This window comes from Chlorocebus sabaeus, chromosome 8 (genome assembly GCF_047675955.1).
Source record: "Chlorocebus sabaeus isolate Y175 chromosome 8, mChlSab1.0.hap1, whole genome shotgun sequence".
Taxonomy (NCBI): domain Eukaryota; kingdom Metazoa; phylum Chordata; class Mammalia; order Primates; family Cercopithecidae; genus Chlorocebus; species Chlorocebus sabaeus.
In genome coordinates this window covers 23384014-23410559 of record NC_132911.1, presented here as the reverse complement: position 1 = coordinate 23410559, position 26546 = coordinate 23384014, and the positions used below count along the sequence as shown (strand labels likewise).

General features: G+C 42.2%; 1 protein-coding gene across 1 annotated transcript; it reads left to right on the top strand.

Moving 5' to 3' along the window:
- Positions 1 to 355: 355 nt before the first annotated feature.
- Positions 356 to 13245, top strand: STC1 (stanniocalcin 1). The gene is made up of 4 exons (XM_007961946.3): positions 356 to 745; positions 2763 to 2905; positions 3597 to 3808; positions 10089 to 13245. Exons 1-4 carry the CDS (start codon positions 628 to 630, stop codon positions 10357 to 10359), a joined length of 744 nt encoding a protein of 247 aa, XP_007960137.1. The 5' UTR covers positions 356 to 627; the 3' UTR covers positions 10360 to 13245.
- Positions 13246 to 26546: the final 13301 nt, after the last annotated feature.

Sequence of the window (26546 nt, the reverse complement as noted above, 5' to 3'; positions counted from 1 at the left end):
CTATCCATTTCCCCCAAGTGGCTTATTAGAAAAAAAGATGGCTAGATTTCAAAAAGCAACTTGGAGAGATTTCTATAGGATTTTTCTTTAGTTCAATCAATACAGAGATATCCCTTACTTCCATGAAAATAGCTTTTTCACACATTTCTGCACACACAGTCACACACACATATAAAACATTGGCAGCAGGTACTTTTAATTTGCTGGAAAATATTTCTAAGAAGTCAAAAAGCTCCAGCTGAATTGCATGCCCTCTTATTGGCTCGCCAGACCGGTTGAGGGACCTGATTGGTCCTTGATCCTGAGGACCGATAAGAACGGCTATAAAATCCCTGGGTGCAGCTCTTGGGCCCCCAGTTTGCAAAAGCCAGAGGTGCAAGAAGCAGCGACTGCAGCAGCAGCAGCGGCAGCAGCAGCAGCAGCGGCGGCAGCAGCAGCGGAGGCACCGGCGGCAGCAGCAGCAGGAGCAGCATCAGCAGCAACAACAACAAAAAAAAATCCTCATCAAATCCTCACCTAAGCTTTCAGTGTATCCAGATCCACATCTTCACTCAAGCCGGGAGAGGGAAAGAGGAAAGGGGGGCAGGAAAAAAAAAACCCAACAACTTAGCGGAAACTTCTCAGAGAATGCTCCAAAACTCAGCAGTGCTTCTGGTGCTGGTGATCAGTGCTTCTGCAACCCATGAGGCGGAGCAGAATGACTCTGTGAGCCCCAGGAAATCCCGAGTGGCGGCTCAAAACTCAGGTAAGCAGCAAACCCAAGAGCAGTTTCTCCCCCAAAGAGCTGTCCTCATTTGCCTCTCCCTTTTGCAACTGTGTCTGTGAAGGCTGATCTTGATAATAAATGTGCTTCATGCCTGATGGCAATAAACTGCCAGTGTAATCCAATAGCCTTAGGCAGTGGAGCTCCTTTGTTTAATAAATTGCATGCAACTAAACGAAGAAGCTGGACGCTCTGCTGAGGGTATTTCATTGCATAAGCCTAGCCTGATTGCCTGAAATCTGGCACGTACCCTCTTGGAGGGGGAGGGGTGAGAGGGGAGGAAAGGCTTGAATGTTGGCATGCTTCAAAGCGCTCTCTATACTTTCCAGAAGCTGTTCTAAGGTAAGACCTGGCTTGTTTGATGCTGTCCCTCTTCCTTTCCTCTTAAGACCCTACCTCTTCACTTCTTGACTTCTCCACCTCTTAAGAGAATACACAGAAAAGCTCCCTCTTCAGACTGATTTTCAGAACCATAGCCCTCAAGTCTGACAAATCCAGGGCGGATTCAGAGAAAACCCTATACATCCCACCCCCAACCCTGCTGCCTGTCTCCCTCCTGGCTCTCTAGGGCTCCATTCAATCGTCCCTGCAGCCCGTAGCCAGAGAGCCCCTGGAAAAAAAAAAAAATTGTGAAACGTAGCAGCTGTTTCTCCAAGGGTAAGGTCTCACTTTCGTCTTGACTCTTGGAGCAGCTAATTGTGCATTATGTTGGCTTCCGAAGGAAAAGAATCATTAGGAAGCCCGCATTGACACCTCTGCCTCTTGACTTCCCTGGCTCCACTTGTTCCCCTTCCAATACTGCCCTCTGTCCTCCAACTGTCAGCAAAGATCGGATCGCAGGTGTCAAAATGCTGCAGATGATGATCCCCTTGGAAGAGCACAGGTCCCTGCCGAGAGGAGGGCTTTTGCTTCACTTCCTTTTGTACTTAGTTGCTATAGAGATGCAGTGATTCACAATTCGAGCTTGCCTAAAACAATAGCAGCCCTAATGCATATTAAAACTGCTTAAAGCAAAGTTATAATTTAAACCCGTGGAAATATATAATTAGGGAAATGACTTGTAACATCCTAGAGGCTGCGGGTGGTGGGAGGGGGTGGGGAAGACTAACTGAACCGTGCTTTTGATCTCAGAGGAGAGTCCTGTGGTATGAAGGCTGCAGATCATCCCTTGCCGAGCTGCCTGCCAGAACACCCCCCTTCTGTGGGAGAAAAATTACTTTTATGGGAGATCTTATCCAGAATGGAGAAAGCCTCATGCAAGTTTTTTGCGGTTTTCTTCCAGTCTTGCACAAGGGATGCCTTGGCCTGGTTATTCCACACCTGTGTTTCTTTTTCCTTTTCTTTTTCTTTTTTTAAGGCTTTTAATATGAAAGAGATTAAACATACCTCTAAGCACTGTCCTAGTGGAGGGTTGGGGCGAAACATGAACGGATCAGATTTCTTTTTGCCCATATGACCGTAAGTTAAAAGCCTGAAATCAGAAGGGTCTCCAAGTGGACTCCTGGCACAGTCTTCTCTTCCATTTAGACTAAAATCCCATGCTTTTTACTCAGGAGTGCATTTTTCCAAAGCTAGATGGATTCCCTGGCCCTTTTACCTCTTAAACCTGACCACCAGCCACTGTCTCCTGCATTTCCATGCTTTCAAGTGCTAAGCAATGACCTTTGATTCTATGGAATGGCTTAAAGGCATGGTGCATTTCAAGACTTGAGCCTCACTTCTCCAGACACCAAAATTGTAGGTAATGGTGAAACAGGGAGCCTGTGTCTGAAACAGAGAACTCCCTCCCTGTCCATCATGTGCTCCAGCTCTCATAAGCAAAAGGAGCCTGTCTATCCTCTCTTTCTCATTCAAATGGGTCTATCCATTGCCTTTCATGACAGATTCCTAGGATAAGTTCTTCTGACCCCATGTCCTTGAAATTCACCTCTGCACCCACTTGATCCCACCCAGCCATCCTCACTGTTTGACCCAGAATGGATGAATTTGTCTTTTTCAGCTGAAGTGGTTCGCTGCCTCAACAGTGCTCTACAGGTTGGCTGCGGGGCTTTTGCATGCCTGGAAAACTCCACCTGTGACACAGATGGGATGTATGACATCTGTAAATCCTTCTTGTACAGCGCTGCTAAATTTGACACTCAGGTAATAAGACCTTGACCACTGCTCCCACTGGCTGCTTGTCTTTAACAGTGTGTTAGACCATTGTTATTAGGAACCAGTCTTGTAGGGAACCAGCCCTACTTCTCAGCTTCCCCACTCTAAATTCCCATCTCAGCATGTGTATGCACGAGTGTGCACACACCACACATACACAGAGGCACTCATCTGGCCAGGAAATAGGTTCTGTATAAGACACGCCCTACTCACTCTAATGCATGATTCTAAGGAGCTAGTAGAGGCCGTCTTATAAGGCCAGGGGTGATAAGACAAAAAGATTTTTCTCTGTGAGAGGACATAGAAACATGCATAGAGCAAGGAAGTTCTCTCTGTATGACCAACACACTAGCTTTTGATCTGAATTCTCAAAGTCTCAATCTCAAGAATAGAAAGTCAGATTATGACTATTTTTAAGCTGCAGGATGGTTGATCACGGTTCATCTTTTTTTCTCTAATTTCATTTCGGTAGAGCTCAATTCTCAAGGGAAGCCAGGGAGGTGGGGAGGGGGCTTTTTTTTTTTTAATCCTTAGCCAGGACATGCAATCTTCTCATTGCAAGCATATGCAGATGGCCATGATATGTTGCCCAGATGAGCCCCCTTAAATTCCTCCACGTGTGCCCATCCTCTTTTCAGGTCAACCTAAAGACTTCCCTCTTGTCCTTCCTCCATGGCAGGGAAAAGCATTCGTCAAAGAGAGCTTAAAGTGCATCGCCAACGGGGTCACCTCCAAGGTCTTCCTCGCCATTCGGAGGTGCTCCACGTTCCAAAGGATGATTGCTGAGGTGCAGGAAGAGTGCTACAGCAAGCTGAACGTGTGCAGCATCGCCAAGCGGAACCCCGAAGCCATCACTGAGGTCGTCCAGCTGCCCAATCACTTCTCCAACAGGTACAAACTGAGTTCACTTTTTCACAGTCAGGGGACTGGGAGCAGGTGGCTGGCTGGCAGAGCCAGACTGGAAGGGAGGGTTAAATTGCCACAGTCATGCTCTTATTTTAGCTTGCAGTCTTCCCAGCTTTTGCAGGAAAAAAAATATGTTTGTGATTGGTTGTGACAGTTTAAGCAGCTTGGGCTTTTTTTTCCCTACTGTTATAGGAAAAGTCTTTTCATGCAGCTCATAGAAAGCCAGCCTCATCTGCAGCATCCCTGGGTGTTTTCATTGACCATTTTTTTGCCATAAGCCTGAAGGGAATGGTGAAGTTTCTGGAAACAAGCTTTTAAGACATCAGATTTGGCTGAAACCATGACCGTGCAACAGCACAATTGGCCATGACAAAAAAAAAAAAAAAAAAAAAAAAAAGCCCTCTGGTTAAATGTTATAATGCAGATTTTAAATCTCCATCTATTTCAAATTAGTCCCAAACACAGTCAGAGATTTCACTGGGTAGCCCAGAGCAAGCCATCTCACTTCCCTGGGGCTCAGATTTCCTTTGTAAAAAGTGAAATGGCTGGACTGGACCATTTTCAGGTTTCCTTTCAGGCCTTATGTTATCCCATTCCTCTAGTCCAACACTTCCTAGAATGAGTGTGTTCTATGCCTGTCCAGATCCCATTCTCATCTTAGTATTCAAACACCACCCAAGGCCACTGAGCTAGTACAGTAACATCTGGGCATTGTACTTTTCAGTGTCTTTACCAGCCAGGAGTGAATTCCTATTACATGAGACAGCTGGCATCCTCAGTTCATGTGCGTGGCCTGGAAAGGTTCCCAGCAAGAACTGAGAGATGCTGATGGGGTTGGCGTGGAGGTATGGCAGGGGCAGTGCAGGCCGGTCAAGTTTAGCCCCCTGTGATATCCTTCAGCCTAAAAACTTGACTCCCAGTCTTGAATTTCTATGATTCTTTGACTCTCCACTCAAATCTGCACATATCCACAATGATCAGTCCTTTGCATGTTACTCTGATCATCTGAGAGTTCTCACAAGCTTATGTGATTAATTTCCTAGCCAGGTGCCACCACCTTTCTTAAGATAGTGGCAACAGCCAAGTCCCTCTGGAGCTTACAAGTGATTTAGTCATGTACATACATGCAACAAAGAAGTAATTCCTCCTTAGGGAAAGGCTAAGGTGCCTAACACAAACACTTTGTAAAATTTCTTATTCACCCTTAACTACAGGTGAGTGCCCTTCAGAACCACAAGTCAATTTGTAAGAATCACTTCTCTAGTCCTTGGAAGTGACTTTATCATGGGCTTCTAAATGGTTTTCTCAGAACAAAAAACTAAAACCATTTCTCTCAAGTGGGCTGTCTCTATATAACTCTTGGTTTTAAATTTCCCCTAGGAAGATTCTTATTGCACAGAGGAAATAGGGGCAGGTCATGGGGAGGGGAGACCTGATTAATTATTGGAGACTTCTATCACCATTAGGAAAAGAAATGAAGAATTCTTAGCCAGACAGGGGCTAAGGACAAAGTATGTGTTTGTGTGGTAGTTAGAGGTGGGGGGAGGGGTGCATTAGTAAAGCCACTATTGCAATTTAGATCCTGAAGGATTCTGTGACAAATCATGATCTATAACACAGCATATTTCCAATTGTGAGGCAATACTAATCTCCCTATTTCATCTGAAGTAGTGTCTTCCATTAGAAAGGCAGAGAGGTCTTTAGGCAGAACTATATAGCTACTAGACTAGAGGTCCCAACTTATCTAAGAAGAGACTAGTAAATTTTTAACCAGGCCATTATTTCTTCTAATCAGTGCCTTATTTTCAACACCTTTAGAAAATGGTCACAAAGAAAGTCTTCTTATCTCCCTCTTTCATCTTAGGGACTCATTAGGAAAGGTCAATTGGAGAAAAAAAAAATATGGCCAGCCCTTGAAAAGCAGAATCTTCCATGCAACCTTTCTCCAAAAATTTCACTTTAACAGGCTATATTATTCCTGCTCAGGATTGTAGAAATGTGTGGTTCCATGCTGGACTTGCTTTTCTCCATTGAAGCTGCTCACCTTCCTGAGACATCCTGCTTTCCCAGCCTCTATCCCACCATAGACACACGCTAAGTCAGTGCCAGCTGGCACAGAATTGCAAGAGGAAGTAGTTACAGGTTCATTCCACCTTCCTGTGACTTATCTAGCATGAGATTTGGGGCTGGGAGAATCCAAAAGCCTGTGACTGGACCAGGAGCCAGAACAAGGGGATTTTCCATGACAGAAATGCACCTAGAAGTTAAAAAGGTAGCTGGAGTTTCCACCTGCCTGAATTTGCAAACTATGCCTTCAACCCCATGGGAAGCAGGCAAAATTGATCAGGCCAGCAGGGTGGTGTGAGGCTTGGGAACCACTTAGACCAACCCAGATCCAGAGTGGGAAAACTGACAAAGCTTCCAACTCTCTAGGGCATGGATAGGGAACAGGAAACAGAAGAATAATATTGATCAAGGGAAACAAAGGACTATTTATAAACCCTCACACAGAATGTTCCTAGGCAGTATGTGTGTATTTGGGTAAGCATGGCTGAAACAGTAGCTATGGAGAATATCTGATCTTATTCTTTACCAAGAAAAAAAGGTCAGGGATGGAATTTTCAAAGTGAGAAAAAAGACACATAATTAAAAAGGTACTTTTGGGCTGGGCAATCAGAACACTTAGCCCACCAAGTCTTTCCAACACATCTCCTCCATCCTCCATAAAGATAAAGAATCTTCTTCTTTTTTTGAGACAGGGTCTCACTCTGTTGCCCAGGCTGGAGTACAGTGGTGAGATCTCAGCTCACTGCAACCTCCACCTCCTGGGTTCAAGCAATTCTCCTGCCTCAGCCTCCCAAGTAGCTGGGATTACAGGCGCCTACCACCACGCCCAGCTAATTTTTGTATTTTCAGTAGAGACAGGATTTCATCATGTTGGCCAGGCTGGTCTTGAACTCCTGACCTCAGGTGTTCCACCCACCTTGGCCTCCCAAAGTGCTGGGACTATAGGCGTGAACCACCATGCCCAACCAAGAAAGGAATCTTCTTAAGTAGTCCTAACTACCACTGCAAAAGAGGGGATATAAGCAGAGCTGCTCTATTTTTTACAAAATTGAAAAGAAAAATGTGTATTGAATCCCTAGAAACAGAGAATGTCATGGTTGGAGATGACTGCAGAGGTTAACTAGACTAACTGCCTCGTTTTACTGATTAAAGAAGAAAGGCTCAGAGAGTAGAGTGACCTGCTGAAGGTCACACAGCTTGTGAATAACTAAGTTGGGCTTAGAACTCACGTGGCCTTGAGCCAAGCTATTTGATTTCTACTTCAAAAATGGCAGCCAGCAAAATCTGCAGGAAATAGCCACAACCCAAAAATAAAATACTAAGCACAATTGAATATATGTGAACTATGGTAGTCCACAATTAAATTTGTGTACTTTCTCTCTCAAAAGGATGGACACATCCTACCAATAACTGTAGGAACTATAAGACTGTAGTACAAGAAGGTGCTCACTAAATAGGTGATGATTGCTAAGCCAACTTTTGCTGAAGACACAACCTCTTAAATAATCTATCACACTTAGTAACACAGGAAAGAGCTATGTCATTGGCAAGCATGATCCCAGAGGTAAATGGCTATTCCAGCCCTTACTGGACAGGCACTGGGTTAACCTATTGCTCATACTGAGAAACTGGTGACATCAAAGAATCCTGACAAATTTTCCAGCCTTTGAAGAACTACTAATGGAGACATGGACTTTTTTTTATATTCTAAAGAGCTTTCTCAGCCTGCCCTTGTTGAGTTAACAAAAGCTCCATGAGGGAAATAGGGTAGATTCCAGTGGGGGTGGGTGGTTCTCACGAAGAGCCCTCAGGTTGGCAAGGGTCATTGTCAAGAAACACCAAAGTCAGTTATCATATCTGAGCCAGCAGACAAAGTGACAGTAAAGGTAGAAAGGTAGAACCCCTCCAAAAAAGAGCAGGTACTCTGACAAAGTGGGGCCTGAAGGAAACGTATGGCTCTGAAGCTGCAAAGCTGGCTACAGAAGTTTAATTCCCTTAAGGGTACTAGACTTCTTTGTCTAGACAAAAGCTTTCAAGTCCTTCTAAGAAAGAACTTGCATTTCTTTTTATCCCTTTCTAGGGAAAGATTGTATTTTCCAGCCCATTTGGGGACTCATCTGGCATGAACCACTCTTTCTAGAAATGGAAGGGTTAACTTCTAAGTTATAAAGTCCTTATTGGAGGGATGGGAGATCAGAAACCAGCTACCAGGATCTAATCACCCTCTGAAATAGACACGGCCATCCAAGGACTCAGGTCCTAGCAGAGCCCAAGAGCTAGGAGATGCCTGGAGACCTATGTGGGTGTGTAGATGTCAGAAGCTGCTGGTGCAAAGTTGTTTACTCTATGTTTATCCAAAACTGGTTTTCTCCCCATTTCCCCATCCAAAGGAGATCTCTTTTGACTCATGTGCTTTATAATTCCAAAGAGCTGGAAAATGTTCCTCTGTGCCAAAGAGTCCCGATTTTAACCATCTCTGGATATAATTCTCCCTGGAGGGAAGGGTTTTGCCAGGCCTGTGTCAGCAACCAAGACACTGCACTTGCCTCTCAGTCCCCAGCTTCCTTCTGCTGGGCCACAGAAGGGTGACCATATCACCTCATTAGCCACGTTCCATGCTATTTACCATACATCTTTGAAAGAACCTCTCTGGGGGGTTTAGTTATTCTGGAAAGATGTTTGATCCTGTGCACTGTACAGTGAGTTAAAAATAAACAGGTTTCTTTTCACGGAAGATCCAGTGGCCCCAGAGATCCTTGGGCTCCTCTGAGGAAAGGTTCTCTCCTTATAAATACTGCAGGTCACTGTCACCCAGAGTCTCTTATTAGCGAACACAGAGCTAATGGGCTTTGACAACTCAACTACCACCGCAAAATGGACCACAGGCATCCCAATCTAAATTGGAAATACCTGAACTGTCTTCCCAAATAACAGGACAAGTCATTGATATGCCCTAAATATTAGACAGTTTAATCCTTTCCGAGCCACACAGCTTAGCTACATTGCTGGGGGGTGTTTAAAGAATTTGCTCCAAATATGAAGGTAACTGATACCAAACATAAGGAGTTTTGGTAAAATTTACCAAAACTACAGTTAAGTTTTCTTCTAGGAATCACTACTTATTGAAGAGAATTATATTCTTAAAACTCCATTTCCTTAGTGGCTGCAAAATAAATCAACAAATGTGCAGTGAGCAGGCAATGTAGCACAATGGCACTGGGCCATGAGGAATACAAAGAAGGACACAAATCCTGCCTTCAGTAAGCTTACAGTCTAGTCAGGGAAAGAAAGCCATCACAAAACCATCAAATGCTGGCCTGTGTGATGGTGAACAAAGATCTATAAATATCCAAAAAGGGAAGAGGTTAGCAAACCCTGGTACAGTAGGAGAAGGATTCATGAATTATAGTAGCATGAACCCTTAAAAACCACCAATATTTCCATTTAAATAGCCTTCTTGCCTAGGATTTGGCCTTCTGACTACAATATACCTTTGACGGAGCGCTGAAGATGGAGTCAGTCAATATCTTTTATCAGAGTTGGTCAAGTATGTGATATGGGAATTAGATTATGTAGAAAAATGCATGGCACACAGAAGAGGGGGCCTCAGATGAAGTTTCATCAGAAGATGCACACATCTGCACATGCGCGCACACACACACACACACCCCTGTGCCCACGCACCACCAAAAAAAAAAAAAAAAAAAAAAGGAAAATTACAAAAAAGCATCAAAATAATTACATATGCATGTACAATTGTTATTAATCTCAGTGTTGAGCGGTGGACTCACCTCATTCTAAGTTGCTTCAGCTCATCCACCTTAGTTTCTTCTCTACAAAATGAGAGTTGAACTAGTCACCAAATGGTCTCTGTGGTCCCAGCTAGCTCTGTAATTCTGTTTCTAAAACTGTCAATCACCACAGTCAGCCTGCTCTTCAAAGTGTGATCTAAATCTCCTGAACTCTAAACATGAAGACCTGTCTTGCATTGTGTGGTAAACCCTAGGAGTAGATGCATTGAAACTAGGGAGACAAGGCACAAGGGTTAGAGAGCAAAAGCCACCTGCAACTGATGAACTGTTGATGTTTGCATGGTCAGGCCATTAGGGACTCGTGTTGGCTAGAGCCTGGGTGAAAGCCTGGGTCCTGCCTGGCTCTCACTGGATGACTACCACATGCACTCTCTTTCTTGATGCAGATACTATAACAGACTTGTCCGAAGCCTGCTGGAATGTGATGAAGACACAGTCAGCACAATCAGAGACAGCCTGATGGAGAAAATTGGACCTAACATGGCCAGCCTCTTCCACATCCTGCAGACAGACCACTGTGTCCAAACACACCCACGAGCTGACTTCAACAGGAGACGCACCAATGAGCCGCAGAAGCTGAAAGTCCTCCTCAGGAACCTCCGAGGTGAGGAGGACTCTCCCTCCCACATCAAACGCACATCCCATGAGAGTGCATAACCAGGGAGAGGTTATTCACAACCTCGCCAAGCTAGTATCATTTTAGGGGTGTTGACACACCAATTTTGAGTGTACTGTGCCTGGTTTGATTTTTTTAAAGTAGTTCCTATTTTCTATCCCCCTTAAAGAAAATTGCATGAAACTAGGCTTCTGTAATCAATATCCCAACATTCTACAATGGCAGCGTTCCCACCAACAAAATCCATGTGATCATTCTGCCTCTCCTCAGGAGAAAGTACCCTCTTTTACCAACTTCCTCTGCCATGTTTTTTCCCCTGCTCCTCTCAGACCACCCCCAAATACAAAACATTCATGTAACTCTCCAGCCATTGTAATTTGAAGATGTGGATCCCTTTAGAACGGTTGCCCCAGTAGAGTTAGCTGATAAGAAAACTTTATTTAAATGCATGTCTTAAATGCTCATAAAGATGTTAAATGGAATTCGTGTTATGAATCTGTGCTGGCCATGGACGAATATGAATGTCACATTTGAATTCTTGATCTCTAATGAGCTAGTGTCTTATGGTCTTGATCCTCCAATGTCTAATTTTCTTTCCGACACATTTACCAAATTGCTTGAGCCTGGCTGTCCAACCAGACTTTGAGCCTGCATCTTCTTGCATCTAATGAAAAACAAAAAGCTAACATCTTTATGTACTGTAACTGCTCAGAGCTTTAAAAGTACCTTTAACAATTGTCTTAAAACCAGAGAATCTTAAGGTCTAACTGTGGAATATAAATAGCTGAAAACTAATGTACTGTACATAAATTCCAGAGGACTCTGCTTAAACAAAGCAGTATATAATAACTTTATTGCATATAGATTTAGTTTTGTAACTTAGCTTTATTTTTCTTTTCCTGGGAATGGAATAACTATCTCACTTCCAGATATCCACATAAATGCTCCTTGTGGCCTTTTTTATAACTAAGGGGGTAGAAGTAGTTTTAATTCAACATCAAAACTTAAGATGGGCCTGTATGAGACAGGAAAAACCAACAGGTTTATCTGAAGGACCCCAGGTAAGATGTTAATCTCCCAGCCCACCTCAACCCAGAGGCTACTCTTGACTTAGACCTATACTGAAAGATCTCTGTCACATCCAACTGGAAATTCCGGGAACCAAAAAGATCATCCCTATGGGCTTGGACCACTTACAGTGTGATAAGGCCTACTACACATTAGGAAGTGGCAGTTCTTTACTCGTCCCCTTTCATCGGTGCCTGGTACTCTGGCAAATGATGATGGGGTGGGAGACTTTCCATTAAATCAATCAGGAATGAGTCAATCAGCCTTTGGGTCTTTAGTCCGGGGGACTTGGGGCTGAGAGAGTATAAATAACCCTGGGCTGTCCAGCCTTAATAGACTTCTCTTACATTTTCGTCCTGTAGCACGCTGCCTGCCAAAGTAGTCCTGGCAGCTGGGCCATCTCTGTAGGATCGTAAAAAAAATAGAAAAAAAAAGAAAAAAAAAAAGAAAGAAAGAAAGAAAGAGGGAAAACGAGCTGGTGGTTTGATCATTTCTGCCATGATGTTTACAAGATGGCGACCACCAAAGTCAAATGACTAACCTATCTATGAACAACAGTAGTTTCTCAGGGTCACTGTCCTTGAACCCAACAGTCCCTTATGAGCGTCACTGCCCACCAAAGGTCAATGTTAAGAGAGGAAGAGAGGGAGGAGGGGTAGGACTGCAGGGGCCACTCCAAACTCGCTTAGGTAGAAACTATTGGTGCTTGACTCTCACTAGGCTAAACTCAAGATTTGACCAAATCGAGTGATAGGGATCCTGGTGGGAGGAGAGAGGGCACATCTCCAGAAAAATGAAAAGCAATACAACTTTACCATAAAGCCTTTAAAACCAGTAACGTGCTGCTCAAGGACCAAGAGCAATTGCAGCAGACCCAGCAGCAGCAGCAGCAGCACAAACGTTGCTGCCTTTGTCCCCACACAGCCTCTAAGCGTGCTGACATCAGATTGTTAAGGGCATTTTTATACTCAGAACTGTCCCATCCCCAGGTCCCCAAACTTATGGACACTGCCTTAGCCTCTTGGAAATCAGGTAGACCATATTCTAAGTTAGACTCTTCCCCTCCCTCCCACACTTCCCATCCCCAGGCAAGGCTGACTTCTCTGAACCAGAAAAGCTATTAAAGTTTGTGTGTTGTGTCCATTTTGCAAACCCAACTAAGCCAGGACCCCAATGCGACAAGTAGTTCATGAGTATTCCTAGCAAATTTCTCTCTTTTTTCAGTTTGGTAGATTTCCTTTTTCCTTCATTTTCCTTTTTACTTTTTTCTTTTTTTTTTTTTTTTTTTTTTGCTGTGACCTCTTCAAACCGTGGTACCCCCCTTTTCTCCCCACAATTATATCTATATATGTATCTACAATACATATATCTACACATACAGAAAGAAGCAGTTCTCACAATGTTGCTAGTTTTTTGCTTCTCTTTCCCACACCCCACTCCCTCCGACTCCCCCTTAAACTTCCAAAGCTTCGTCTTGTGTTTGCTGCAGAGTAATTCGGGGGCTGACCTAGACCAGTTTGCATGATTCTTCTCTTGTGATTTGGTTGCACTTTAGACATTTTTGTGCCATTATATTTGCATTATGTATTTATAATTTAAATGATATTTAGGTTTTTGGCTGAGTACTGGAATAAACAGTGAGCATATCTGGTATATGTCATTATTTATTGTTAAATTACATTTTTAAGCTCCATGTGCATATAAAGGTTATGAAACATATCATGGTAATGACAGATGCAAGTTATTTTATTTGCTTATTTTTATAATTAAAGATGCCATAGCATAATATGAAGCCTTTGGTGAATTCCTTCTAAGATAAAAATAATAATAAAGTGTTACGTTTTATTGGTTTCCCCCCATGTCTTTCATTGTTATTCTTGAAAAACATATTGAATGAGAATTCCTGAACGTGAACCAAGACTGACTACTTTCTTTAAAGTCACTAATTGTCAATATGTAAATTTGACATATTGTTTAAATCAACATTTTCTAAGTTTTTAAAAAGCATTGAGTAGCTCCCATTATTCTCACTGATCCCAAACTCCTTGCAAAATTGGAAGAAGCTTTAAGGTCTGCAGGCTGCTCAACTGTAAGACCCAACTTTCTTTCTGTTCAGTGACCTCTACACTCCCGCCACATAGGCAGCTCTGGGAATGACTGGGCTCTCTCCCTTCCAGGTCTTTTATTTATGCTATTATCTCTTTCTGGAAGATTTTTTTCTCCATCCTTCACCTAGACTGAAAGCATGATGGGGAGAAGCGCGTGTCAGTCACCAGTGCGTCCCCAACACTAAAATAGCATCTTTAAAACTTTAAATGAATGATTTAGAAAGAGTTGGAAGAAGGGGAAAAAGACAACTGAATCAGTGTGACAAGGGAGGCAGATAGCTCTGCAGTTAAAACAAAAGATTTGAATTCTGGCTCTGTCATTCATTAACCACATGATGTCAGATGAGTTTCTTAATCTCAAAACACATCAATTTCTCCCTCTATAAAATGGGGATTGTGACAGTCATCTCACAGAGCTGCTATGGGGAAATAAAACAAGTGAACTGCTTACAACATTCCCAATACATGATTATGCTTAACGAGGGTCAGCTGGTATCACACAAGTTGTGACAATGAGAGCAAAAGCTCCCTATCTCAGAAAATGGTCAAAGACTACACAACAGAATGACGGCTGGGGCTTGGAGGATGCTTATGGGTTTGGTCACATAAAAAGGGGAGCTTCGGTGGCATAATTTTTTTCAAGAGACACCTTATATGAGACACCTTTAATTGTGAAGGTTATCTTCACAATTAAATAATAATTTATATATAAATACATATAAAATTTATATATATAATATATATAAATAAATAATAATTTTTCCCAACATCATTCATTTCTAGCTCCAAATTGCATTTTCCCGAGTTCAGTTATGCCCAAAGCAACTAAGAAACAGTACATGAATTGTCACTTAAGGGCCAAATATGTACTGCATTTGCTTTACTCTGACCTGGCCAAGGAAAAAGAGCACATTTCTTTTATTATTATCCTTCATCCATAGTCTTCTATAAATATTTATTTATATAAAGAGATTGCATGCTACACTATAGTATAGTGTTTAAAAAAAAAAAAAAAAAAAAAAGACCCGGGATTTGTATAAACTGAGTTTAAATCTTAGTTCCTCTACAATCTCCGTGGCCTTGGGCCAAGTGTCTGATATCTTCACACTGTAGCTTTTTTTCGTTTATGAAAATGCCCCTACAAAATAGGGACAAATAATAGGCCTTAGTTCCAAAAGTAACTGAGAATTCAATGTGTTACATATAAAGGACTTAAAATAGCATCTACCATATAGCAAGTATCCTCAGAATAGAATTCCTTGAGCCCTCAATACATGTAACTCTCACCATTTATATTAAAGTTATTCCCATTATTTAGATTCCACTCCCGCCCTCACTGTGAGTTTTGAGGTACCATTTTGGATGAAGAATGTTTTTCTGACGTTTTCCTTTTGTAGGTCACCAAACATTATTATTTAATTAAGATTTTATAATTTTTTTGTTTGTTTGAGACAGAGTCTCACTCTGTCACCCAGGCTAGAGTGTAGTGGTGAGATCTCAGCTCACTATAACCTCCACCTCCCGGGTTCAAGCGATTCTCTTGCCTCAGCCTCCCGAGTAGCTAGAATTACAGGTGCCCACCACTAGGCCCAGCTAATTTTTGTAGTTTTAGTAGAGATGAAGTTTCACCATGTTGGCCAGGTTGGTCTCAAACTCCTGACCTCAGGTGATCCGCTCGCCTTGGCCTCCCCAAGTGCTAGGATTACAGGCGTGAGCCACTGTGCCCAGCCAGATTTTATAAATTTGAATTATAAATTATTGCAACCTGCAAAAAAATGGCAAATGAACACTTGCATCCCATCACCAAGCTTGGAAAATAGAATAACGTGGGTATAATAATCTCCTGTGCATGCCTCCCTGAACCCATTAACAATCTGTGCCTCTAAAACATTTTGAAAAGCCATGGTTCAAAAAGATAGAATTTCTCAAACTCTTGAAATACATTTAATTTTTAAAAAATTGTTACTCTCCTTTCCGAAAAAGAGGTGACAGAGATCATGGAATGGTCTGTGAGTTTGTGGTATGAGAGGAAAAGGCCAGGCCTCCCCTCCTGTGGGGAATACGTGAGTGCCGAAGAGCCATCAACATAGCTCCTAAGTCAGAGTTTATCAGACTTACCAAGTGCAAAAATCACCTGGAGATCTTGTTAAAGTGAGTGAGAATGGCTGAATGAGGCCCAAGGGTCTGCATTTCTCACGTGCTCCCAGGTGATACGGATGTTGTGGCTCCACAGAGGATGCTTTAAGTAGCAACGTCCCAAGTATCACGGCGTACCCGGCGTACCTGAATCAGTTCCCCAGTCCTAGGGACCTCCACACTACAGGGATATTGCTGAAATACAAATATGATCATTTCACTTCCTTGCTTTCGTAGCTCCCACTGCTTAAAAGATGAAAATAAAGCATCTTGACTTCAAATTTAAGCCCCTCAACACAGAAGAGCTTCATCCTACCATTCACTCTAAATTCTGTTGGTGCTAACTTCTTGCTATCCCCTCAAAGACACCATGACCTTTTCTGCCTCATGACTTTCTCAGATTATCTTCACAGGTAGGCAATTCCTTCTAATGAATAGTTCCTTCTAATGAATTTTTTTATAATGAGTAGCCTTCTTCTCAGACTCCTTTTCATTCACCAAAGCCCGTATCACCTCCTGGTAGCAAATGGCACTGCAGACTTCTTGCTAGCAGAAAAGGACTTAGTCATCTTTGTATTCCTGATGCTTAACACAAAGCTGGCATCCACTAAGCATTTGTGAATGGAGAAAGGAAGGAGGGAAGGAGGGAAGGAGGGAAGGAGGGAGGGAGGGAAGGAGGCAGGGAGGAAAGAAGAAAGGGAGGAAGAAAGGAAAGGAAAGGGAGAAGGAGAGGGAGGGAGAAGGAGAGGGAGAAGGAGGGGGAGGGGAGGGGAGAGTAGAGGAGGGGAGAGGAGAGGAGAGGAGAGGAGAGGAGAGGAGAGGAGAGGAGAGGAGAGGAGAGGAATTCTTTCCACTACCACCAATTAATCTATGATATCTCCCCCAGTAGGATGCTGAGGCCCTAGCAGCAATACTTGGGTATGCCAGAGAATAGAGGGCATGCGGCCATGGTGGGGAGAGAAATTAATTGCAGATGCCACTTCAGATATCCTTAAGTCTGCCAGTTTGCAACCACAGTACATAACTACATTTCATTTCAGCACTAGCTCTAATAAAAGTGCCCACTTGCTGCTACATTCTCCTGCTAATCTGAGCAACAAAAGACTCACCAACAAACATGGGTAGATATTTGCCTGACCTATGCAAAGCACCATACCAGAGAGCTACAACACAGAGAGACTAGATTCACCTGCAAGTCGAGCTCCATCATGTTTCCTGTATCCTTAGCTATTTTGTCATGTAATTCTTATAATACCCCTATGCTCACTAATTATTCTTCCCTATGCTCAAGCTCTACTGCAAACTGCAATCCTCATGACCCTTTGATTTGATTTTTTTTTACCTCAAAGAAGAACTTGAGAACATAGGTAAGACATTGCTTAAGCTTACCCCACCACCCTACTGTAAAATCTAAAGAGCAATGCACATCGCTCTATTTTGCAAATAATAAATTAAAGCCTGATTGTTAAATAAGTGTCAGTGTGCTGCTCAACACTATGCCTGTATGACCTGCAGCATGCTAAGCTGAGAACTCACTAATTCCAATCCTTGCCTGCCAATTAAATATGTCTCTGCTCCCCCTCAGGACTAAGGGATCTGTGGCTTCCACTTGAGGACAGAATGTTGTTCTCAACTCTAGCACAATGAATCACACTGCAGGTGTACTCTGCTATAGGAAAACCAGATACAGTATATGTCCCACAAGAGATTAGCTGTTTCCAACATGTGGTCAAAGTCCTGGAACCAATTCCAGTGACAGCCCACTCACTTGTCCTGGGATTTCTTGGAAACACAGTTGCTCCTGGCCATAGCTCTCTCCTGCCACGCTAGCCTAAGTTCCTTTCCTCCCCATCTCCTATGCATTGGGAGGCTGCTAGGACTAATTATTTGGAAACCTTGAAGACTGCTAATCCCTTCATGCCTTATATTCTGGTCATCCAAACTCACCACTCAAAATGTAAGCACCCCCAATCATCTAGCCCCTCCTGTGTGCACATTCCCATACGGCTTTATATTCCTCCCTGAGTCAATCTCCCACTACTCTCCTCCTTCCAAAATCTGTGCATTCCGAGATTTTAAAAACAATTCTACTATATCTTCAATCTCTTCTTTAATATTCCCTCCAGTGTCCTGTCTTAACTGAAACCTGGTATCTCAAGAACAGTTGTCCCATGCATTCCTCCCAAATGGAGGCTTATTATTCCAAGTCTCAAGATTGACAAATGGGGTTCGTGTGCCTCTTTTCCCAATGCTGTTCCAGAAATAATTTTGCTACTGTCCTATAAAGCTTCTGATTGACTGAGGGTATACCCCTTTCTCCTCTCTGTATCATTGTTATCCAGCCCAAAAGTATCTTGGAATGATATTGACAGAAATTGCCTCTCATTGATCAATGATGTTCATGTCAGATGTATGATTTTCCTTTTCATTCTCAAGTCCCATCATAAGTCTGGAAATATTCAATATTTATTTGAGTGATTTATCCAGTGCTCAAACTTACAATCTTTCTTTGGCTCCAACAGTGATAACCTGCATTCCCTAGCCATACCCTAGAAACAGGAGGTACACACCAGTATGGCTGCTGTACTGGCTGTTCACTCTGACTGATCACTCTCCCTGTCATGCCAGTTACACAAGTTGAATATCATCCTTTTCTGAAATGGATGCAATTCTGTAATCCAAAATCTCCCCTTCTAACTATGGCTTCTTTTCCTTACAGCTCTCCTATTCACTTATTTGCACTATACCCATTCTTTAAGATCCATTCCCTTGACCCTTCTACATTCTCCTGCCCTCCTATCAGCATCTCCTCTCTGCCCAACCGTGGAACCATGGTTAATCACTTCAACCATACCACTGCGTTGCCCTCAAATAGCTTGCCTCATCAATCTTTTGCCACACTCAACTGGAAAATATCCAGCCCTGGAGTCTGCCTTCTCAGCTAGAGGAAAAAAAAAATCATAAAGCCATGAACAGATTTGGTGTCACTTAAAATTTGTCAGCTTCAAGCTCAACAAGACCCTCAGTGTTGCCTGGGAATGTTCTTATCCTTCCCCGCTCAGTTTCCTTTTCTACTCTCCATAGCAACTATTAAAACCTTCTCCAATCCATTCAAACCTCCCACCCAGCCACCTCCCTTCTAATGCCCAGGAGAAAATCTTGCCTCCTACTGCACAGACAAAATAGAAACCATCACATGGCAAATTCCTCAATTCCCTGCCACCATACCCGTCCACACCTATCCTTTGTTATTTTCCCTTGTCATAAAAGGTACAGAATCCCCCTTCCTATCTCAGACTAATGAGTCCACCTGAATCCTAGATGCCACTCATAACAGACCTTCTAGCCTGCAGGCATTCATTATTAGCACCTTCTCTCTACTTCAGCCTCCATGATCTCTACAGCCTAATCAGCACTTGCTCCCCTCTGCTTCCCCTCAAAACCATCTGTATTTCAGCTGCCACCATATCCTTCTCACCCCTTCAAAACTAACCTACTCTAAAGAGATGTCTGAATTTGCTTTCTTCTTTTTTTCACCTCCAATTCAACCTTTAACCCTTTAGAATCTGGCATCCATCTCCACTGAAATGGCTACCAACAAGGTCAAAGACTCCTCATTGCTAAGTCCAGAGGAAGCTCTCCATTCTTTGTCTTAATTAATTAATCAATGCCTTTTGGCACTGGTAAGCATGCTGTTCTCCTGAAAAGGCTTTCCATGACAATACTTTTTCCTTTCTCTAAAGGTTCCACCTCAATCTTTACCTTCCCTTCTCATTCTTTAAATAATGGATTGGCTTTCTGTGGGGGCCTTTCTTATCTTCTCATTCTATATACTCTTCTTTGACATTCTGGTCTGTTCATCTATTTCAGTTGCTGTTGATGTATTAATAACTCCAAGAGTCTGTATATCCCTTAAAAACTCTATTGAGTTTCAGATCTACATATCAAACTGGAAGACTCTGATGTATGACAGCCACTAAAGTCTTAATACATTCAAAACTGAACTCTCTCTAAACCTTCCTTCTTAAAGAGACTATTCCTCCTCTGTGTTCCCAAGCTCAGTGAATGGCATCCCCATCCCCCTGAAATATGGATACCATCTTTGACTCCTCTCTCCTTACCCCTCTCAGCAAATAATACTCATTGATTCTTCCTAATTATCTCTCAAATATGTCCATTTATCTACACTGACATTAGGCCCATCCTTAGGAGCCCTCTAAATTCTCTCTCAGATTCCAGGAATACCTGGAACTGCCCTTAACCCCAAATCCATTCCCTCCCTTGGGGTCAGAGGACTCTTCACAGAGAGCAAATCTGATTCTGTCAGTTGTCTTCCTGAAAACCATCAATGTCAAATATAAACTATCAGAAAAAGACATTCACACTGCTTAGTATGCAATATAAAAATGCTGCATGATCTGTCCACTTCTTACTTTTCAGCCTAATCTCTTGCTAAAAAATGGAACCCCTTACTCTACCTCTCCCACTATGAGCTCCAGTCTTGTATGTAGTGTATGCAATTCCATGTATTTACCTTGCTTTCCTTTTTTTAAATTTATGTACATTTAAGGGGTACAACTGCTCCTTGACCTTTGTTAATACCATTGTATTAACTATGCAATAATACTTTGCTAATAGTATTCCATCTCACTGGCCTGCACACACACACATATTTCTATGTCTGGCTAACTACTGTTAATCTTTTAGGATTCAGCAAACTCATCTCTTCCTCCAAGAAACCTCCCATGACTACCTAAGACAAGTTTAGTTAGGTGCCCATTCTACCTGTGTCCAAAGCATCTAATGGTTACCTCTTGATATGGTTTGGCTGTGTCCTCACCCAAATCTCATCTTGAATTGTAGTTCCCATAAACTCCACATGTCGTGGGAGGGACCAGGTGGAGATATTTGAATCATGGGGGCAGTTTTCCCCATCTTGTTCTCGTGATAGTGAGTGAGTTCTCAAAAGATCTGATGGTTTTATAAGGGGTTTCCCCCTTCGCTGGACACTCATTGTCTCACCTGCCACCCTGTGAAGAAGTGCCTTTGCCATTATTGTAAGTTTCCCAAGGCGTCCCCAGCCAGGCGGAACTGTGAGTCAGTTAAACCTCTTTCCTTTGTAAATTACCCAGTCTTTGTCTTTCCTTTATAAATTACCCAGTCTTGGGTATGTCTTTATTCGCAGCGTGAGAATGGATGAAATCACCTCTCTATTAGAGGATTTAATGTGCATATTGACTTGTTTTACTTCCCTCCCTGGACTATGTGTTCTTTGAGAGCTAGTGTCATTTTACAAAATTGTACATTTATTGCCTATTGTTTAGCACAGTGCCCAGCACCTAATAGGTACTCAGTAGATACTTGTTTAATTTAATTGAAGGAAGATATGACCTAATTAATGTTAAAAGGTAGTCATTCTCTTTTCCGAAGACTTGTTCTGTGACAGTAGCAAGACACATATGAGATATACAAAGAGTTCTTATCATCTATAAGCATAAGCACTCTGGTAGAAAAAGCAGCAAAAGAAATAAAAGCAACAAATACAATTGACGACTGCAGATGAAAAATGCTCAAGTTACACACATTTTCACCAGCCTAATTGGAAAATATTTTTTAATAATAATTTCCAGAGTTGATCAGCGTTCGAAGAAAATAGAACTTTCAAACACTACTGATGAGAATGCAAAATAGAGTGCCTTGGTTGTGTGGCAGGGGGGATAAGACCTATACAAGGTCTTAAAATTTTACAAATTCTTTGAACTAGAAATGTACTTCTAGAAATGTAGTAGGAAATGATATACATGTGTAACATTTTATGACACAGATATTTATCACAAAACTTTTCTGTGGTCAAACAATTCAAAATAATCTGTATGTATAACATTAGAGTGATTAAGGAATTTGTGATGAAACAACAATTTACTTATTAAAAAGGATAAAAAAATTGCCAGTGATACAGGCTCAAAAAATAAAAAATAAATGTAAAAAAAGTCTATTTATAAACATATACATATAAGTAGAAAAATAATTGAGTAAAATATGTGATATGATCTCCTTTTTGTAAAAATATGTATATATGCACCATGGAATACTATACAGCCATAAAAAAGAACAAGAACATGTCCTTTGTAGGGACATGGATGGAGTTGGAGGCCATTATCCTTAGCAAACTAATGCAGGAACAGAAAACCAAATACCACATGTTCTAACTTGTAAGTGGGAGCTAAATGCTGAGAACACACGGACACATAGAGGGGAACAACACACACTGGGGCCTACCCGGGAGTGGAGGGTGGGAGGATGCAGAAGATCAGAAAAGAACTTAATGGATATTAGGTTTAATACTTGGGTGATGAAATAATCTGTACAACAAACCCCCACGACACACGTTTACCTGTGTAACAAAACGGCACATCCTGCACATGTACCCCTGAACTTAAAAGTTTTTAAAATGTGTATATGTATATAAATATACCCACATATATGCACATATAAAAGGCTAAAAGGTTATATTTTAAAATGTTGGTAGTGATTGTTTCATACGTTTGCTTACCATTTTGAGTTTGGGTTTGAGGGGTTTTTTTCAGTATTTTTACAAGATACTATATTTTTGTAATAAGACAAAAGTAAGATTTTTTTACAAAATCACAATCAAAAAGCAGGCCTTCAACAAATCGGTCACTTACTACCATAAAACTACTCTGGATTGACCGTAAAGGATCCAAAGTATTAATACCATGTTCTAACCATATGTATTTATATAAAAGGCCTCTTGAAAGTAGTAAACACCTCTGTCATGTTTGATTACTAGCTATTCACATACCCTATCCAGTGATTTTAATGTTTAAGACATATGTGTCTGTTCCCAGAAAACTGCTGAGTCACACATCTCAAGGTCAAGCCAATTCATACAACATGCAACACCAAGATCCAGCTCCTACTAAGTGCTAGGCTCCGAAGTAATCACAGCCAGGGACTAATAACCACCTTCACCCCTACAAGATGATTACAGTTCATAATTTTTTTTTTTTTAATTTATTATTATTAAACTTCAAGTTGTAGGGTACATGTGCACAACGTGCAGGTTTGCTACATATGTATACTTGTGCCATGTTGGTGTGCTGCACCCATCAACTCGTCATTTACATCAGGTATAACTCCCAATGCAATCCCTCCCCCCTCCCCCCTCCCCATGATAGGCCCCGGTGTGTGATGTTCCCCTTCCCGAGTCCAAGTGATCTCATTGTTCAGTTCCCACCTACGAGTGAGAACATGCGGTGTTTGGTTTTCTGTTCTTGTGATAGTTTGCTAAGAATGATGGTTTCCAGCTGCATCCATGTCCCTACAAAGGACACAAACTCATCCTTTTTTATGGCTGCATAGTATTCCATGGTGTATATGTGCCACATTTTCTTAATCCAATCTGTCACTGATGGACATTTGGGTTGATTCCAAGTCTTTGCTATTGTGAATAGTGCCGCAATAAACATACGTGTGCATGTGTCCTTATAGCAGCATAATTTATAATCCTTTGGGTATATACCCAGTAATGGGATGGCTGGGTCATATGGTACATCTAGTTCTAGATCCTTGAGGAATCGCCATACTGTTTTCCATAATGGTTGAACTAGTTTACACTCCCACCAACAGTGTAAAAGTGTTCCTATTTCTCCACATCCTCTCCAGCACCTGTTGTTTCCTGACTTTTTAAGCTGGAGGCATCACGCTACCTGACTTCAAACTATACTACAAGGCTACAGTAACCAAAACAGCATGGTACTGGTACCAAAACAGAGATATAGACCAATGGAACAGAACAGAGTCCTCAGAAATAATACCACACATCTACAGACATCTGATCTTTGACAAACCTGAGAGAAACAAGAAATGGGGAAAGGATTCCCTATTTAATAAATGGTGCTGGGAAAACTGGCTAGCCATAAGTAGAAAGCTGAAACTGGATCCTTTCCTTACTCCTTATACGAAAATTAATTCAAGATGGATTAGAGACTTAAATGTTAGACCTAATACCATAAAAATCCTAGAGGAAAACCTAGGTAGTACCATTCAGGACATAGGCATGGGCAAAGACTTCATGTCTAAAACACCAAAAGCAACGGCAACAAAAGCCAAAATTGACAAATGGGATCTCATCAAACTAAAGAGCTTCTGCACAGCAAAAGAAACTACCATCAGAGTGAGCAGGCAACCTACAGAATGGGAGAAAATTTTTGCAATCTACTCATCTGACAAAGGGCTAATATCCAGAACCTACAAAGAACTCAAACAAATTTACAAGAAAAAAACAAACAACCCCATCCAAAAGTGGGCAAAGGATATGAACAGACATTTCTCAAAAGAAGACATTCATACAGCCAACAGACACATGAAAAAATGCTCATCATCACTGGCCATCAGAGAAATGCAAATCAAAACCACAATGAGATACCATCTCACACCAGTTAGAATGGCGATCATTCAAAAGTTCATAATTTTTTATCGTTTTCTTTAGTGAATGGAAAGTACTCCCTGCCAGCATACTAATTTACTGTTCTTTCTACATAATGATAAAGCCATCTTGATGACACATGCTTTGAGCTGGCTTCTCAGGTGGTGAAATCCATTCACACCTGATCTCTGCCCCCTCCCCCACTCTTTTTGGCTCTATGGCACTTGGCTCTTATCATTTGCAAGGTAGCTTGCTATAGGGGAGGTTCTGCCTGTGCTCAGGAAGAAGCAAAATCAGCTCTCTTGCTTTTGATCAAACCCCTTCCTCAGTCCTGGTTATTCTATAGAATAATGAACTAGTCTAACATACTAAAGAACTAAAAATCACTTGCCTTGTTACACTTTAGAGGGGAAATAGCAGACATGGAAATGAAGACTGACAGAATCCAAAGCCACTCTGTGATACACTGCTGGAGAAACCAAACACAGGAGTCACCCACCCCAAAATCAGGACATATACTTTGACAAATGGGCAAAAGAGTCAACAAAGAAGGGCAATGGAATCTGTACTGTCTTATAAAGGCTGGGCTACGAGGTCACCATGCCCAAAAGGACTACCCCTACCCTGGCCCACTCCATCTGTCTTTTAGGAATATTCAATCTCTAACAACCAGAAATAAGCCTAGTGTAAGCTCAGGGCTCAGTGCAAGAAAACTGAATCAGCGACAGTGCTTTGCTACAGGGCTTCTGCCAGCTGGGTGAAGCCCACGCCCCCAGTCCTGCTTCCCCTCGCCTCTCCTTCGAGATCTCTGCTCTGCCAGAACACTCCCTTGGCCTTGGGCTCAATGGCTATGGCAAGAGTGTGTACGATCCTCATTCCAACTTCTCTTGAACCCTCCAACTCTTCTCGGCAAGTCCCGCTGAGCTCCAAAGGGAGCCAATTCCAATTATGTGCCTGGTCAACTCCCTTTCCTAACTTACTACCCGCTTCCCACATTCTCCTGGAAGAGCAACGAGTTATATAACTTCACAAGATGTCCGAACCACGACAGCCTCAGTATACTCAGATAGTGGAAATAATCTCCCTGTAAAATAAATTTATGGGGCCACTTAACAGAGTAGCTGCAGGGGCCTGGCTCAGAGCCAGTGTCTCCTGCTGCCAAAAGCCAGTTTCCCTTTATCTTTCCTTTAGTGCCACTTTCTTTTCACTTAAGGTTAATGTTCCTGGGCCTTTTGAAACAGGTGACTCTAGCCATGTTAATAAAGCAAGGTGTGATAGCATCTTCTATGACTTCAGATGTCAAACACTGAAGAGAAGAGAGAGGAAAGTACTTTTAAATGACCACATCCTCTTAATAACATTCCAAGGGAGAGACTGCTTATCTCAATTTTAATTTTTCAGTCTCCTTTCATCTCTTCCTCTAAAAATACAACTCAGAGAAAAATCGCCCATGAAGTACTTATCAGAACGGCAACCAACAGTTCGTGGGAGCTGGCTGGAGTATGGGGCAGATTAAGGGCAAGAGTAGGAAGGGAAAAGTGACAACGGGGCCTGATGAGAATACACTTTATACTCTGTAAGCCCAGGCGCAGGCCATAAACACAGACATGAACACATTCAAAATTTAAAGTAATTTGAACAAAACATTGCCTGAAGTTCACCTCTGAGTTTCCTCTGAAGAAACAGCTAATCAAGAAAATACTTAGAAGAGACAAACTTAGGGAGAGAACATTTAGCTTACTTAGGAAATTAAATTGTTTGCCACCTGCAAAGAAGATCTGATTTCTCAAGTTATTCTTACCTGGTCTTAAACCTTGCAACTTTAAATCTCTATTGGCCAATATGACAGTATTTCCCTTTATATAAAAGTCAGACTTCCAGAAACTTCAGTGTTGATCAGTGTTGTTCAGAGTGTCTGATCCATGATCCACCTATATCAGAAACACGTGGCATTCTAGGCCGGTTCTAGGCTCTGGTTCCCTACAGTTCTCTCTCATCCCAACTCCTTCCCTAACCAACCTTCTGAATCAGAATCTCTGCTGGAATCTACGAGTTTGGAGTCTAGAAGTAATCCTAGCAAGGCATTTCTGACTGGTTTGGTGGATATAGGTAGTCGAACCTATATAAAAGATCTGGATCCAGGGATTCAACTAAAGATAGAAATAAAGAAATCTGAGCCAGGTGCGGTGGCTCACACTGTAATCTCAGCACTTTGGGAGGCCAAGGCAGGCAGATCACCTGAGGTCAGGAGTTCGAGACCAGCCTGACCCACATGGAGAAACCCTGTCTCTACTAAAAATACAAAATAAGCCGGGCATGGTGGCGCACGCCTGTAATCCCAGCTATTTGGGAGGGTGAGGCAGGAGAATCACTTGAACCCGGGGGGCGGAGGTTGCAGTGAGCCGAGATCATGCCATTGCACTCCAGCCTGGGCAACAAGAGCCAAACTCTGTCTCACAAACAAAAA

Excerpts from the sequence above, each read along its gene's own strand:
- STC1 (XM_007961946.3), top strand. The coding sequence starts at position 628 with ATGCTCCAAAACTCAGCAGTGCTTCTGGTGCTGGTGATCAGTGCTTCT. Across the intron at positions 746-2,762 it reads AGTGGCGGCTCAAAACTCAG|CTGAAGTGGTTCGCTGCCTC; the intron begins GTAAGCAGCAAA and ends TGTCTTTTTCAG. Across the intron at positions 2,906-3,596 it reads CTGCTAAATTTGACACTCAG|GGAAAAGCATTCGTCAAAGA; the intron begins GTAATAAGACCT and ends CCTCCATGGCAG.